Raw genomic sequence first — 16,501 nt, 5'->3', positions numbered from 1 at the left:
TTGCTTCCTATGTCAATAAAAGAATCAAAAGTGACGGATGCCTCTGAAGTAAACCTCACCACTCAACTTTTGGTCAACCTACTAATGATCCACTGTGGAAATAACCTCATGTTATGTCACAAAACGGTGGGTAACGTCCTGGAAATGTGTTGTTCTTTTGTTCTTTATTCCAGACGACGCCTTTACCAGGTACACCAGTGCCTCATTTGAGTGTGCAGGGCTTTGCATTTTGAAAAGCTGCTCCAAAGCCGTGTTTTATCAATATAAGAAGTGTGTGTATGTGTGTGTCGGACAGTAATGATTTAATTATTAAAGGCTCAGTGCAGTGTTTTCATAGCATGCTAGTAGTGTTAGAGCAACATTAAAACTGGTGTTTTTGTTCTTCACGCAGCTAAAGCTTCTTAACATTGTGCATTAGCATTATGTTGACCATAATTTAACAAGAACATGTTGCTCTCTCTGCTGGTGACCATTTTTTGGGCTGCTTTTGATGATGCACTGTTATTTGGGTGTATACTATCCTCCTGTGACCCTTAATTGCAAAGTATTATTACAAATTGAGAACTATTTAAACACTTTTAATTGTAGCCATAAGATAAAATTGCTTTTACTTTGATGTAACATTGATATTTGTATAACAACCATGGTATGTCAATACAATATCTATCTGTTCCAATTAGCGCAACTGAATTATAAGTGCTCAGGTCTCAGGAGGTTAAGACGCACACACACAGTTGTGTTGTTGCTCCCGCACTGGTGTGTGTGTGTGTGGGTTTTGCTTTTCTAAAAACCTCTGAAAGCGTTTTTCAGTTTTTTCTGTTATAGACTATACATTTTTTTGTCTATATGCAGGGTGCAAATGATCAAAGGAATGGCACTCGTTAAGATTTTGCTGTTTAAATGAAGGTAAAGCTAAGTCTGAGTGTTGCATATTATACCGTACTGACTCGAATGTAAGCTTGTATTTTTTTTTACTCATAAGAAAGGTGGTCTTATTTAAAGGCCTACTGAAATGAGATTTTCTTATTTCAACGGGGATAGCAGGTCCATTCTATGTGTCATACTTGATCATTTTGCGATATTGCCATTTTTTAGCTGAAAGGATTTAGTAGAGAACATCGACGATAAAGTTCGCAACTTTTAGTCGCTAATAAAAAAGCCTTGACTTTACCGGAAGTAGCAGGCGGTGACGTCACGGGTGTGAGAGCTCCTCACATCCTCACATTGTTTATAATGTGAGCCTCCAGCAGGGAGAGCTATTCGGACCGAGAAAGCGACAATTTCCCTAATAATTTGTGCGAGGATGAAAGATTTGTGGATGAGGAAATTTAAAGTGAAGGACTAGAAAAAAAAATTTAATTAAAAAAAGGCGATTGCAGTGAGAGCGATTCAGATGTTTTTAGACACATTTACTAGGATAATTCTGGGAAATCCCTTATCTTTCTATTGTGTTGCTAGTGTTTTAGTAAGTTAAATAGTACCTGATAGTCGGAGGGGTGTGTTGAGGGAAGTCACGAAGCTGCAGCAGGACAGAAGCTCCGCTTATCTCCGGTAAGAGGCGACTTAATACCACAATTTTCTCACTTAAAACTGCCGGTTGACATGTAGTCGGGATCCATGTTCGCTTGACCACTCTGATCCATAGTAAAGCTTCACCTCCGGGAATTTTAAACATGGAAACACTGTGTTTGTGTGGCTAAAGGCTAAAAGCTTCCCACCTCCATCTTTCTACTTTGACTTTTCCATTATTAATTGAACAAATTGCAAAAGATTCAGCAACACAGATGCCCAGAATACTGTGTAATTTTGCAATGAAAAGAGACTACTTTTAGCCGTAAGTTGTGCTGAGGTAATATGTCCCCTCCAACCAATGACGTCACAAACGCGCGTCATCACACACGTCATCATTCCGCGACGTTTTCAACAAGGAACTCCGCGGGAAATTTAAAATCGTAATTTAGTAAACTAAACTGGCCGTATTGGCATGTGTTGCAATGTTAATATTTCATCATTGATATATAAACTATCAGACTACGTGGTCGGTAGTAGTGGGTTTCAGTAGGCCTTTAAGTCCCAGAAATCTATACATAATAAATAGGCTGCACCAACTTTGGGTGAAACCTTTTCTTCCAGTCACTCACCCACACATATATATAATGTACCTGCATCGCCATGACACAGAGATCAGTTAGAATTTTTTTCAAATGTTTAAAAGGTTGATCAATGTAGAAAGGTCGTCAAAAAACAGTTGGGTAGTTAAGCAATATTATTTTTATTTTTATTTTTTTAATTGACACATACCAATTATTCATTCACTGATATCGAGAACATGAGTGTATGTCTTCCACTTATGGCTTAATCTGGTTTTAGAAAAGAGGAGACATCTTATATCCGGGTCAGTGCGGTATTACTGTACAAAACCCGTTGCCGTATGAGTTGGGAAATTGTGTTAGATGTAAATATAAACGCAATACAATGATTTGCAAATCCTTTTCAACCCATATTCAATTGAATGCACTACAAAGACAAGATATTTGATCTTCAAACTCATAAACTTTTTTTTTTTTTTTTTGCAAATAATAATTACCTTCGAATTTCATGGCTGCAACACGTGCCAAAGTAGTTGGGGAAAGGGCATGTTCACCACTGTGTTAGATCACCTTTTCTTTTAACAACAGTCAATAAACGTTTGGGAACTGAGGAAACTAATTGTTGAAGCTTTGTAAGTGGAATTCTTTCCCATTGTTTTGGCTTTCGCTTTGCATAGTAGAGCTTTAACTTGCACTTACAGATGTAGCGACGAACTGTATTAAGTGAAAGTGATTTTCTGAAGTGTTCCTAAGCCCATGTGGTGATATCCTTTAGAGATGTCGGTTTTTGATACAGGTCGAAGGTCACGGTCATTCAATGTTGGTTTCTGGCCATGCCGCTTACGTGGAGTGATTTCTCCAGATTCTCTGAACCTTTTGATGATATTATGGACCGTAGATGTTGAAATCCCTAAATTTCTTGCAATTGCACTTTGCGAAACATTCTTAAACTGTTCGACTATTTGCTCACGCAGTTGTGGACAAAGGGGTGTACCTCGCCCCATCCTTTCTTGTGAAAGACTGAGCATTTTTTGGGAAGCTGTTTTTATACCCAATCATGGAACCCACCTGTTCCCAATTAGCCTGCACACCTGTGGGATGTTCCAAATAAGTGTTTGATGAACATTCCTCAACTTTATCAGTATTTATTGCCACCTTTCCCAACTTCTTTGTCACGTGTTGCCACATCAAAACCTAAAGTTAATGATTATTTGCAAAAAAAAATGTTTATGAGTTTGAACATCAAATATGTTGTCTTTGTAGCATATTCAACTGAATATGGGTTGAAAAGGATTTGCAAATCATTGTATTCCATTTATATTTACATCTAACACAATTTCCCAACACCTATGGAAACAGAGTTTGTACATTTTTTGAGAAGTGTGTGACAGTTTGGGCTCAGTGAGTTGATGAAATGTTAATTAGTCAATTCATCACATTTGTCGCTGACTCGTGAAAAGCTTTCTTTTTTTCAAACAAAAAAATTGGAATAGTGATGAATTGCATTCTGGGCATTTGTATAATTGTCTATTGGAATGTGTGAGGGAAAACCTGAGGATGTGGGATTCATCTGCGACTACGCATTTCTGTTTTTAATGGTTCTTAAGGGAGCTTCAGGCGTTGTGGTGCGTGCTTATGTAAAATGTTGTATCCTAAGTTCAATGGTGGCTGATTTAAGCGCTAAGCCTTGTGTTCAATTCCCGTTATTATGGTTCAGCAGCTTTGTGAGCTCAACAGCTCCCCCTTCTTTCGCTCTTTTGATCAAATCTCCCTCTCCTCCCCTGGCAGAGACCTTGCCAGAGCCCACCTTTAAAGACGAGAGCGACGCTGCCACCCTGAGACAGACCCTGCCAGATTTAACCCCCGATGACCCTTCCGACGCCCCGGCGCTTCCCGTCGAAGACTCCGCCCCTGTCACAGTACCCCACACGCCCACAGCTGCTGAGCCCGCCCCTGCTGCAGAAGCCGCCGCGGACGGCGAGGACCCCGCCGCCGACGCCGCCGGCGACCAGGAGGGAGACGAGTCTCCCAGCAAATCGCCTTCCAAAAAGAAAAAGAAGTTCCGCACTCCTTCCTTCCTGAAGAAGAACAAAAAGAAGTCTGAGTCCTAAATAAGCTTCACATTTCTTTTTCGTCCTTTTTGGTTTCGTTGGATTAATCGCCGCACCGCTTATTTTAACATCGCCTGCTTTTTAACCCCCTTTTTTTTTTTTTTTCTTATTAGCGTGTGCCAATTTTGTATACAGTGTAAAAATAATCCAGTTTTCCCTCATTAGCTGTGAGCGAGTGATGCCTCCTGTCCTGTCCACTCTGCAGGCCTTCAATGCATGTCTATCAAGAGTTAGTTTTTGAAGGACTATTCATTCAAGCGTCATAACCATTAGAATGTATTGGGATTGTAAAACGAAGTGTCTTTTGAAAAGCAAAAAAAAACAAAAAAAAAAACAACAGTGACTGCAGAAAGGAACAACGCGTACGCGCTTATGTAACTTTGGGTTTTAAATAAGAACGATAAACGGGTCGGCACAGGTTTTAGCGCTTTACGCAATGCTTTAACGTTAGAAGCCACAATAAACGGAATGCGTTGATTCTGGTGCACAGAGCGAGACATCCCAGGAAGAGTCCACGAGCATCCAATGGTTGCTTTACTATGAAGGAATGTGTACAAAGAATAGCTTCTTTTTTTTTTTTTTTCCACTTGTCGGAGTTCAACTTTTTTTTTTTCAATTTTTATTTCTCTACTGAAAGAAACGGAGGAGAACATGCTTTTAGTGTGATGTATTTTATTTTGTCACATCGTAGACGAGCCATAACTGCTTGCTGTGAGAGAGCACTGTGAACCGCCACTCTTTTACTTTAACCACTTTCCACAAGTGTTTTATGTATTTGTTTTTAGCTTGTGTATAGAACTAAACACTTTCACTGTTACAACTCAGCCTGTTTTTTGTTGTTTTTTTTAATCAAACTGGATCTCTTCTTTAACTCTTTTATTACAACACATACGTTTGCCATTATTGTAACATGTAGAGATGTGCTATAGGTTGCAAGGCATTACTACAAAGACCTAATATTATATGCTAATTCTTTTTTCTGCCTGAAACACTTCCAACTAAATGTCTCATGTTATTGTCGACTGACGTACTACTTTCACATGTTTTTTTTTTCCTTCTTTTTTTTTTTTTACAACCATAAATAAATATGCTATGTCCAAAATGTTTGTATTTGTATTTTCATTCCTATGTCATTCTTTTTAAGTTTATACATGCAGCATTTAGCCACTATTTCCCCCACTTGTGGAACAGCCTGGCTGCCAGAGAGCCTCAGGAATGCAGAGACTGTTGATATTTTTAAATGAAAGGTTAAAGGCTTTAATCAAGCTTTTTACTCATCATTTTAAACTCTTCTTAGATTCTTCATTTTTATTCTATAAATTTGTATTTTACTTATTATTACTAGTATTCTAGCTATTTTGTTTTTATTTATTTACTAATTGTTTTTTTTACATATATTCTAAAATTATTTTACATTGTTTTTTTATTGATTGATATTCATTCTTTAAAAACTGTATACCTAAAAAATAATGCATAGTTAATTCCAATAAATACATTGGGAAAATGTATTAAATATATATATATATATATATTTTTTTTTAACTACACTACATTTTCACTGCTATATTTTACCTACATATATATATATATATATATATATACATATATATATATATATATATATATATATGTATGTATGTATGTGTGTGTGTGTATATACAGTGAAGAAAATAAGTATTTGAACACCCTGCTATTTTGCAATTTCTCCCACTTAGAAATCGAATAGAGTTTTTATTGTCATTGCAATGAACAGGTTCAAAGAACAACGAAATTGGAGCAGCTCCTCCTAAGGTGCATATACATAAATCATGGAGGGGGCTGAAATTTTCACGGTAGGTGCATGTTCACTGTATGAGTGATAACCTAAAAAGCAAAATCCAGCAATCACAATCTATGATTTTGTAACAATTTATTTGTGTGATACAGCTGAAAATAAGTATTTGAACACCAACATTAATATTTGGTAGAGTAGCCTTTGTTTGCAATTACAGAGGTCAAACATTTCCTGTAGTTCTTCACCAGGTTTGCACAGACTGCAGGAGGGATTTTGGCCCACTCCTCCACACAGATCTTCTCTAGATCAGTCAGGTTTCTGAGCTGTCGCTGAGTAACACAGACTTTCAGCTCCCTCCAAAGATTTTCAATTGAATTTGGGTCTGGAGAATGGCTAGGCCACTCCAGAACCTTGATATGGTTCTTACGAAGCCACTTCTTGGTTTTCCTGGCTGTGTGCTTTGGGTCATTGTCATGTTGGAAGATCCAGCCACGACTTATCTTCAATGATCTGACTGAGGGAAGGAGGATTTTGGCCAAAATCTCACAATACATGGTTGCAGTTATCCTCTCCTTAATACAGTACAGTCGTCCTGTCCCATGAGCAGAAAAACACCCCCAAAGCATGATGCTACCACCCCCATGCTTCACAGTAGGGATGGTGTTCTTTGGATGGTACGCATCATTCTTCTTCCTCCAAACACGCATAGTGGAATTATGACCAAAAAGGTTAATTTTGGTCTCATCTGTCCACAAAACTTTCTCCATGACTCCTCTGGATCATCCAAATGGTCATTGGCAAACTCAAGACGGGCCTTAACATGTGCTGGTTTAAGCAGGGGAACCTTCCGTGCCATGCATGATTTCAAACCATGACGTCTTAGTGTATTACCAACAGTGACCTTGGAAACAGTGGTCCCAGCTCTTTTCAGGTCATTGACCAAGTCCTGCCATGTAGTCCTGGGCTGATTCCTCACTTTTCTTAGCATCATTGAGACCCCACGAGTGGATATCTTTCATGGTGCTCCACTCCGATTGAGATTGAGCGTCATGTTTAGCTTCTTCTGTTTTCTAATGATTGCTCCAACAGTGGACCTTTTTTCACCAAGCTGCTTGGCAATTTCTCCGTAGCCCTTTCCATCCTTGTGGAGTTGTACAATTTTGTCTTTGGACAGCTCTTTGCTCTTAGCCATGCTGAATGTTTGGGTCTTACTGATAGTATGGGGTGGACAGGTGTCTTTATGAAGCTAACGACCTCACACAGGTGCATCTGATTCAGGATAATACAGTGGAGTGGAGGAGGACTTTTAAAGGCGGACTAACAGGTCTTTGAGGGTCAGAATTCTAGCTGATACAAGTGTTGAAATACTTATTTTCAGCAATATCACACACATAAATTGTTAAAAAATCATAGATTGTGATCTCTGGATTTTTCTTTTTAGGTTATCTTTCATACAGTGGACATGCATCCACTGCGAACATTTCAGACCCCTCCATGATTTCTCAGTGGGAGAACTTGCAAAATAGCAGGGTGTTCAAATACTTATTTTCATGACTTTATGTATATATATATATATATATATATATATATATATATATATATATATATATATATATATATATATATATATATATATATATATATATATATATGTATATATATATATATATATATGTATATATATATATATATATATATATATATATATATATATATATATATATATATATATATATATATATATATATATATATATATATATATAGGTTTGGGAAAAAATCACAAGACTACTTCATCTCTACAGATCTGTTTCATGAGGGGTTCCCTCAATCATCGAGAAATCTCCTGATGATTGAGGGAACCCCTCATGAAACAGATCTGTAGAGATGAAGTAGTCTTGTGATTTTTTCCCACACCTACATACTGCGCTCTACCACGGTATCGAGCACTATTCTCTGGATAATCCAATCAAGACATATATATATATATATATATATATATATATATATATATATATATATATATATATATATATGTAAATACAGTGGGGCAAAAAAGTATTTCGTCAGCCACCGATTGTGCAAGTTCTCCCACTTAAAATAATGACAGAGGTCTGTAATCAGGAATTCACATTTTAGGAATTTTAAAGAATTTATTTGTAAATTGTGGTGGAAAATAAGTTTTTGGTCAACCATTCAAAGCTCTTACTGATGGAAGGAGGTTTTGGCTCAAAATATCACGATACATGGCCCCATTCATTATTTCCTTAACATGGATCAATCGTCAATCCCCCATGCTTCACAGTAGGTGTGGTGTTCTTGGGATGCAACTCTGTATTCTTCTTCCTCCAAACACGTCGAGTTGAGTTTATACCAAAAAGTTCTATTTTGGTTTCATCTGACCACATGACATTCTCCCAATCCTCTGCTGTATCATCCATGTATCCATTTTGGTATAAACTCAACTCGTCGTGTTTGGAGGAAGAAGAATACTGAGTTGCATCCCAAGAACACCACACCTACTGTGAAGCATGGGGGTGGAAACATCATGCTTTGGGGCTGTTTTTCTGCTAAGGGGACAGGACGATTGATCCGTGTTAAGGAAAGAAGGAATGGGGCCATGTATCATGAGATTTTGAGCCAAAACTTCTTCCATCACTGAGAGCTTTGAATGGTTGACCAAATACTTATTTTCCACCATAATTTACAAATAAATTCTTTACAATTCCTAAAATGTGAATTCCTGGATTTTTTTTTTCACATTTTGTCTCTCACAGTTGACGTGTACCTATGATGAAAATTACAGACCTCTGTCATCATTTTAAGTGGGAGAACTTGCACAATCGCTGGCTGACTAAATACTTTTTCTTTTTTCCCCCACTGTATATATATATATATATATATATATATATATATATATATATATATATATATATATATATATATATATATATATATATATATATATATATGTGTGTGTGTGTGTGTGTGTGTGTATACAAAATCCATTTTTATCAGTAAAATGTATTCATCAACATTTATCAGTAATGTCAAGTATGGAACTTTACATTATCTTATTAGTAAGATAATATTGCGTTCCATACTTGGAAGACTCCTATGTGTCATTTTGCCTCAAACCTCCAGGGGCGCTGTAAGAAAATGAACCACAGAGTCGCTCTTGGGTTGCTTTCGTTTATTTTGACCTTTCACACCGTGGCGTGCACGCTGTGAATCTGGTCACAAAAAACGTGGCCAGGTGCTTAAAAGTGATTTCATTCACCAAACTTTGGCACTTTTAACACTTAAATGTTGTCTTCGGGCTGGATTATATAGGCGTTGAGTCTTCGACACACTGAAAGGGTAAATTAGAAAATGGTGTTTTGTTTACAAATAGCTAGCTGACGTAGACTCAAAATGTGCTAGGAAGTTAAATATGTGTTGTTTACAATGTGGACACTTTTCATACAGATGCTTATTAACATTTGATGGGGATTCTGATCACCCTCTTTAACTAACTGTCACTTTTCCAGATGGGGAAGCCGTCCAAAAAGAGGAGCATTGCGGACAAAGTCCGCAAAACCAAAACGTCCACCGAGATCAAGAATAATCCTTTCGAGGTGAAAATCAACAGGAAGAAATTCGATGTGCTTGGGAGGAAAAGCAAGCATGATGTGGGCCTCCCTGGCGTCTCCCGGTCCAAATCTATCAAGAAGGTGAGACTTTAATATTGGGCTAGGCGAAATTGCCTTTGATTAATATCTCGATAGTTTTGGGCCATGTCACGATACACGATATATATCTCAATATTTTGCCTTAGCCTTGAATTAAAAGCCTACTGAAACCCACTACTACCGACCACGCAGTCTGATAGTTTATATATCAATGATGAAATATTAACATTGCAACACATGCCAATACGGCCGGTTTAGTTTACTAAATTACAATTTTAAATTTCTCGCGGAGTTTCTTGTTGAAAACGTCGCGGAATGATGACGCGTGTTTGTGACGTCTCGGGTTGGAGGGGACAAAAGTCGTCTCGTTTCATCGCATAATTACACAGTAATTTGGACTTCTGTGTTGCTGAATCTTTTGAAATTTGTTCAATTAATAATGGAGACTTCAAATAAGAATGCTGTTGGTAGAAAGCGGTGGATTGCAGCTGCCTTTAGTAACGAAACACAGGCGGTTTTTCATTGTTGTGAAGCTTTAACACAGAGCGGTCAAGCGAACATGTTTCTCTACGTCAGGGGTCTCAAACACGCGGCCCGCGGGCCCAATTGGCCCGCGAGATGTTATTATGTGGCCCGCCCCTCCCAACCCTGCCCTTATTGTAGCCCGGAAGAGTTAGGGCTGCATTGGATTCTGCGTATTTCTTCTGTTGTTTTTATGTTGTGTTACAGTGCGGATGCTCTCCCAAAATGTGTTTGTCAATCTTGTTTGATGTGGGTTCACAGTGTGGCGCATATTTGTAACAGTGATAAAGTTGTTTATACGGCCACCCTCAGTGTGACCTGTATGGCTGTTGATCAACTATGTCTTGCAGTCACCTCCGTGGGTCTGCAGAAGCCTCATAATAAATGTGGCTGTGCTAGCATTCTGTTTGCATGGTGGAAAAGTGGACAAGACGGCAGGTTGTAGAGGACGTGAAAGGCAGCGCAATCACTGCACGCCCTTGAAATTTTTGCCCGGGTGAAAATCGGGAGAATGATTGTCAGGAGGGGCACTGATACTCGGGCGTTTCCTGGAATGTTCGCGAGAGTTGTCAAGTATGTTGCTTGGGTGGGAAAGCCGTTCAAAGTAGGTGAATTCATTAAAAATTGCATGTTAGATTTTCTTAAGAAATATTTTCTTGCGGCCCAGCCTCAACCAGTTTCTACATCCAGTGGCCCCCAGGTAAATTGAGTTTGAGACCCCTGCTCTACGTCAGCCAGAAAGTTTTTGGATGGGAAAATTGTGATATTAAGTCGGCTCTTACCGGAGACTTCAGTGGATTATGGGACCTCCTCCTGCAGCTGTCAAAAAGGCAGCTGTGATCTTGGCTCCTCCATTGGCTTCTCTTAGAGACACTGGCGTTCACCGCAGCCATCCAACTTTCAGGTATGACAGTAATCTCACTAAAATAGTATTAACACAATAAGCAGATAAGGGGTTTTTCAGAATTATCCTAGTATATGTGTCTAATTACATCTGAAATGCACTCACTGCCGCCGCCCGGGCTGCAATATACCCCCCTGCCCACCCTCCCAACCCCGCACCCTATTGGAGCCTGGAATAGTTAGTGCTGCATTGGATTCCAGGTATTTGTTCTGTTGTGTTTATGTTGTGTTACGGTGCAAATGTTCTCCCAAAACGTGTTTGTCAATCTTGTTTGGTGTGGGTTCACAGTGTGGCGCATATTTGTAACAGTGATAAAGTTGTTTATACGGCCACCCTCAGTGTGACCTGTATGGCTGTTGATCAAGTTTGTCTTGCAGTCACTTCCGTGGGTCTGCAGAAGCCTCTGACAATATGTGACTGGACCGGCACACTGTTAATATGGTGGAAAAACGGATGAGACGACAGGTTGTAGAGGACGCTAAAGGCAGTGCCATCACGGCACGCCCTTAATATTGTTGTCCGGGTGAAAATCGGGAGAATGATTCCCCTGGGAGATTGTTGGGAGGGGCAGTGAGATTCGTGTGTTTCCCGGAAAGATCGCGAGAGTTGGCAAGTATGTTGCTTGGGCGGGAAAGCCATTTAAAGAAGGTTAATTAATTAAAAAGTGCATGGTCTATCTGTGTTGGCCCTGCGATGAGGTGGCGACTTGTCCAGGGTGTACCCCGCCTTCCGCCCGATTGTAGCTGAGATAGGCGCCAGCGCCCCCCGCGACCCCGAAAGGGAATAAGCGGTAGAAAATGGATGGATGGATGTTCGATTTTTTTAAGAAATCTTTTCTTGCGGCCCAGCCTCACCCAATTTCTGCATCCAGTGGCCCCCAGGTAAATTTAGTTTGAGACCCCTGATTTAAATGGTTGAAATCTGCGCTTTTGAGTGTTATGTGAGTTATTACGGTATTATTATTACAGTTCGGACCAGAAACAAAGCAGAGTGGGCGGGGTTTGTTTTCAAAGCAGCCAGCCCGAAACGCATGTGTCGGAAACAGATGCGGAAGGAAATTTGTACAACAAATGTCTGCATAAAAGTGATTATATGTAATATAGTAGGGGTAATGCATTCATATTTTGTTACATTTTTATTGTGTTTTGCTTGATTGTAAAATATGTCTTTAGAGGAGCTGGTCTGAGAAGTAAAAGATGCTCATATGTTGTCAATATCAGTCTTTCATTGTTCATAGTTAATATTGTAAATCCCACTTTCTTTATTTTCATGTATATTTTGGGTGTTTCATTCAGTAAAAAACTGTAAAATTTCAATACGTTTGTTTGAGATGGTCTGTCATAACGTTCTTAGAACTTTATCAGACATTGTGACTTCTTAATGTTCCTGGAAAAAAAGGGACCCAAACACACATATTGTACAGCATATTTTACAGCTAAATGTGTATGTATCGCTTATACACACATACACATTGGCCCCCCGGACACCTTTTTTTTCTCTCAATGTGCCCCCCCGAGTCAAAATATTTGCCCAGCTCTGCTTTATAGTCTTAATGTGTATTTTACAGGCATGTGATTTTCCGTCTGTAGTCGGAAATCCGTCTTTTTTATCTCTGTAAAAATATAAACTATTATCTGTTTTTTTTCGTTTTTTCAGACCTACAATGTGTGTTAAAATCTTGATCCGTCTCTTTGCCGTACCTGTCAACAACTACGGTGTTCTCGTAATGAGTACGGTTTTTGATAATCCAGTGGTAAAAACTACGGTTTTCCATTAAAATTATTAATTTAAAAAATTAAAGCTACGTAGCGAAGAAACTTTACGGGCAGGTGACAAAATATACGGGAAACATCAGTGATGTTTGGTTGGTTTACGTATGAGAAAATCCACAATTTGTTGGTTGGTTTACAATGATGAGTCAGGATTGGTTAAGATTAGGGCAAAACATTACGGACAGGCCAATCAAAGGCAAAATAGGGCGGGTCATCGAACCAGCAAGGGAAATCACCACAGACACGCGCTCAACCAAAATGATGACGAAATTGTTGGAGAAGAGATGAAGGACTATTCAAGCGGGCGATCTATATATTAGAAAAACTAGTGGAAGATGGAAGAGGGATGTATACGACGTCCAGGAAACCTACAATGCGTCTACTTGGCCACGTTTGGACAAATGTATGCGTCTGGATAAAACAATGCCCAAAACATTAATTTTAGTTGTTTGCCATGTAAGTCCAAATCAAAACTGCTCCTGACTTGGAAGACGTGGAATACATATTGAAGAACACACATGATTGCGGCAGATATGTGATGACTTTTGCTAAAATACAGCCTGTCTTAATGCTAAATTTCATTTTCATTGGTGTTTTAAAACAAGACAGTAGCTGACATCTTGTTCATTATTTCTACTGTTTATATTTTGACATTGAATAGTTGACTCTGTTTGAAACATAAACAACGTGACTGCAAGATTTTTGTTATTTCATGCTAATAAATCACAAATGACATCCCCGAGGACCCTCAAAGATGGACGCTTTTGACCTCCCTCCCTCCTCAAAGACACCTGGAAGTCGAACTTTGCTTGCATTGCATGCAGAACGACCCCGGGCCTATGGACACAACACCACTACACCCAAAGACAATGGGCATATACAAAAATACACACCTTACCTGACCACCACCCAACGCCTTCACCACTGTTTGATTCCCCTTCGGGTTGATGGGCGGCTAAGTAGCGCTTTATAGCATCAAGTCAGCCTCCAGGCCCCCCCCCCCCTTTATGTGTATGTGTTTTTTTGGCAAATTAGGTTTTTTCCCTTGACTGATATTTTTTTACTCTTCCCCCCTTTCCCAATATTAACTATTTCCCACCTTTTTTAAGGAGCGCAGTAAGTGGCTGATCCATTGGCGGTCCTGTTCTTGTCTCCCTGTAACATATGTCTGCTCTTATTGGGACTGTGTCGAAAATTTTATTTTAGTTCTTATATGTCTTGTACATGTTAAAGAATGGACAATAATAAAGCATCCTGAATCCCGAATCCTGATAAAACATAGGGATTTACCGTATTTTTTGGACTATAAGTCCCAGTCTTCCTCACAGTCCAGCGGGGGGTGAAACCCAGCCAAACCATAAAAATACATTTTTTTATTTTATTTATTTATTTTTTTTTTTTTAATAGTTTGGCCAAGTCTCATCCCCGGCCAAACTACAAAAAAAAAACGTGACTTATAGTCCGAAAAATAGGGTACTTCAAATACTATTTTTTGTAAAAAACATTTTTATGAAATAAGTGTGTATTATGTATGTATTTTAACCGAAATGAAGATTTCAGTGTGAACTTTACAAAGATAATTATAAAAGACAAAATGTTTTCATGAGAGTTAATCAGACTTTTCTACTTTTGTTGGTTGTTTGTCCATTAGAGAAAAGAAACCCTCCTGAAAGAATACCAACTCAAGAACAAGTCCAACAAACTGATCGACAGACGCTTGGGAGAGTATGACTCCAAGATAGCTCCAGAAGACAAGATCCTCCAGAGGTTTGCCATGGAGAGACAGGTGAGTCAAGTCATCCCATGCTTTTTGCTTTAACATCTCTTGGTGTTCAAGAAAATGTATCTGTCTTTCAGCGTGCCCATGAGCGGAAGGACGTGTACAACCTGAACGAGGAGGAGGAGCTGACCCATTTCGGACAATCACTGTCCGAAATAGAGAAGTTTACCAACATGGTGAACAGTGATGACGAGTCAGAGGAGAGAGGCATTTTATCAGGTGGGTACGCAAGGTCAATACATTTACCTACATCAATGCCTACAGTTTTAATATGAAAAAAATATATATATATATAATATACAGTACAGCCCAAAAGTTTGGACACTCTTTCTCATTTTAATGCGTTTTCTATATTTTCATGACTATTTACGTTTTAAATTGTCACTGAAGGCATCAAAACTATGACACCTGTGAAGTGAAAACCTTTTCAGGCGACTACCTCTTGAAGCTCATTGAGAGAATGCCAAGAGTGCGCAAAGCAGTAATCAGAGCATAGGGTGGCTATTTTGAAGAAACTAGAATACGACACATATTTTCAGTTATTTCACCTTTTTTTGTTAAGTACATAACTCCACATGTGTTCATTCATAGTTGTGATACCTTCAGTGACAATTTACAATGTGAATAGTCATGAAAATAAAGAAAACTTTCGGCCTGTACTGTGTGTGTGTGTGTGTGTGTGTGTGTGTGTGTGTGTGTGTGTGTGTATATATATATATATGTGTATGTGTGTTATTTATGTATTAATCAAGCAATTTATTTTGACTGCTGATGGTTATCTAAAAGGCGGCATGTGTTATTATACGGTCAGAGATAAGGTCAATGCATACATCAGTGCAAAGATGAGTGAGGAGACTCTGACTGGTGTGCTTGCTGGCAAATTTCACTTCAAAATACACCCAGATGGGACATTAGATAACATTGTTACCACGTTTTGAACAAATGAATACCATGCATTCAAGTAAAACAGGGTTCCCCAACCTTTTTTCCACCAGGGACCGGTTTAATGCATGCGATTATTTTCACAGACTGGCTTTCCACACGTGGCAGATAAAAACAGCAAATAAAAATGAGCATGAAAAATCAACTCACTTTAACACCAAAGTAGTGGGAGCTCTGCGTGATTTTTGCCAAGAGATCGTGCCCGGCACGTTAGTGGCAATTAATAACATACCAGTGTTTCTTAACCATAGGGCCGAGGACCAGAGTTGGGCTGCAAACACCCCCTAGAATGTAATATGTGTTTTTCAGCTGTGGTCCGTATAGGCAGCAGTGGTACTCAGTTGTAATACACTTTTCCACCACTTGTAGTAGTAATGACAATATAAAACAGAAGTCTGGCGCTAATGCCATAGAGGCAATTTTCAACGCAAAAAGTATGCCTAAAGTGGCAAAGCTGTATTTTTATTTGCACTTTATTTTTATTGACAGTTTAGTTAAGAAACATATTTATTAATAATTGAGTTTATTAATTTTGGGACAATGTAATACATACTGTATGTAATGTAATGTTTATTTGGTTAGTACATCTTTTTCAAATCAGCCTGTCCTAAGCCTAAGGTTTATTTGTTAAATTAATAATATAATCTTTGTGATTAACACATTCTTTTATATCATTTGACAAGGTAGTAAACTGTAAGTAGGTTAGATATAATTATTGAATATGATAAAAATCAAGAGTAACATTACTAATTCAGTGTTGATATTGAAGTGGTCCCCGGGCTCCTCTGTTGTGGAAAAGTTGGGTCCCAATATTAAGAACCCCTGCTATATACAATGACCCTGCAGGGCACTTCAGATGGAAATGCATTTGGCTATAATCTGGCACATTAACATTTTATATGTCCATTAATGTGCATTGTCCCATGTACTATAAAA

At 38.6% G+C, this 16,501-nt stretch overlaps 2 protein-coding genes across 19 annotated transcripts in view; both read left to right on the top strand.

The window, feature by feature from the left end:
- Positions 1-5,303, top strand: part of add1 (adducin 1 (alpha)) — a 71,627-nt gene extending 66,324 nt beyond the window's left edge. For 4 of the 18 annotated variants that reach the window (XM_061876464.1, XM_061876465.1, XM_061876463.1 and 1 more), the window contains one exon: positions 3,879-5,303. In XM_061876464.1, the coding sequence (XP_061732448.1) occupies positions 3,879-4,201 (323 nt within the window). In that variant the 3' untranslated portion in view covers positions 4,202-5,303. Of the gene's footprint in view, positions 1-173; positions 190-852; positions 907-3,878 lie in introns of those variants that run through there. The other 14 variants (XM_061876477.1, XM_061876475.1, XM_061876469.1 and 11 more) reach the window with 9 other exon arrangements.
- Positions 5,304-9,167: 3,864 nt separating this feature from the next.
- Positions 9,168-16,501, top strand: part of nop14 (NOP14 nucleolar protein homolog (yeast)) — a 28,407-nt gene continuing 21,073 nt past the window's right edge. Inside the window, exons 1-4 of the mRNA XM_061876461.1 lie at positions 9,168-9,334; positions 9,505-9,687; positions 14,495-14,629; positions 14,701-14,842. Of these exons, the coding sequence (XP_061732445.1) occupies positions 9,505-9,687; positions 14,495-14,629; positions 14,701-14,842 (460 nt within the window). The 5' untranslated portion in view covers positions 9,168-9,334. The remainder of the gene's footprint in view (positions 9,335-9,504; positions 9,688-14,494; positions 14,630-14,700; positions 14,843-16,501) is intronic.

Source organism: Nerophis ophidion, linkage group LG17 (assembly GCF_033978795.1).
Source record: "Nerophis ophidion isolate RoL-2023_Sa linkage group LG17, RoL_Noph_v1.0, whole genome shotgun sequence".
Classification (NCBI taxonomy): Eukaryota; Metazoa; Chordata; class Actinopteri; order Syngnathiformes; family Syngnathidae; genus Nerophis; species Nerophis ophidion.
Note: the sequence above shows the minus strand (reverse complement) of the source record. Positions and strands in the feature narration are given on the sequence as shown.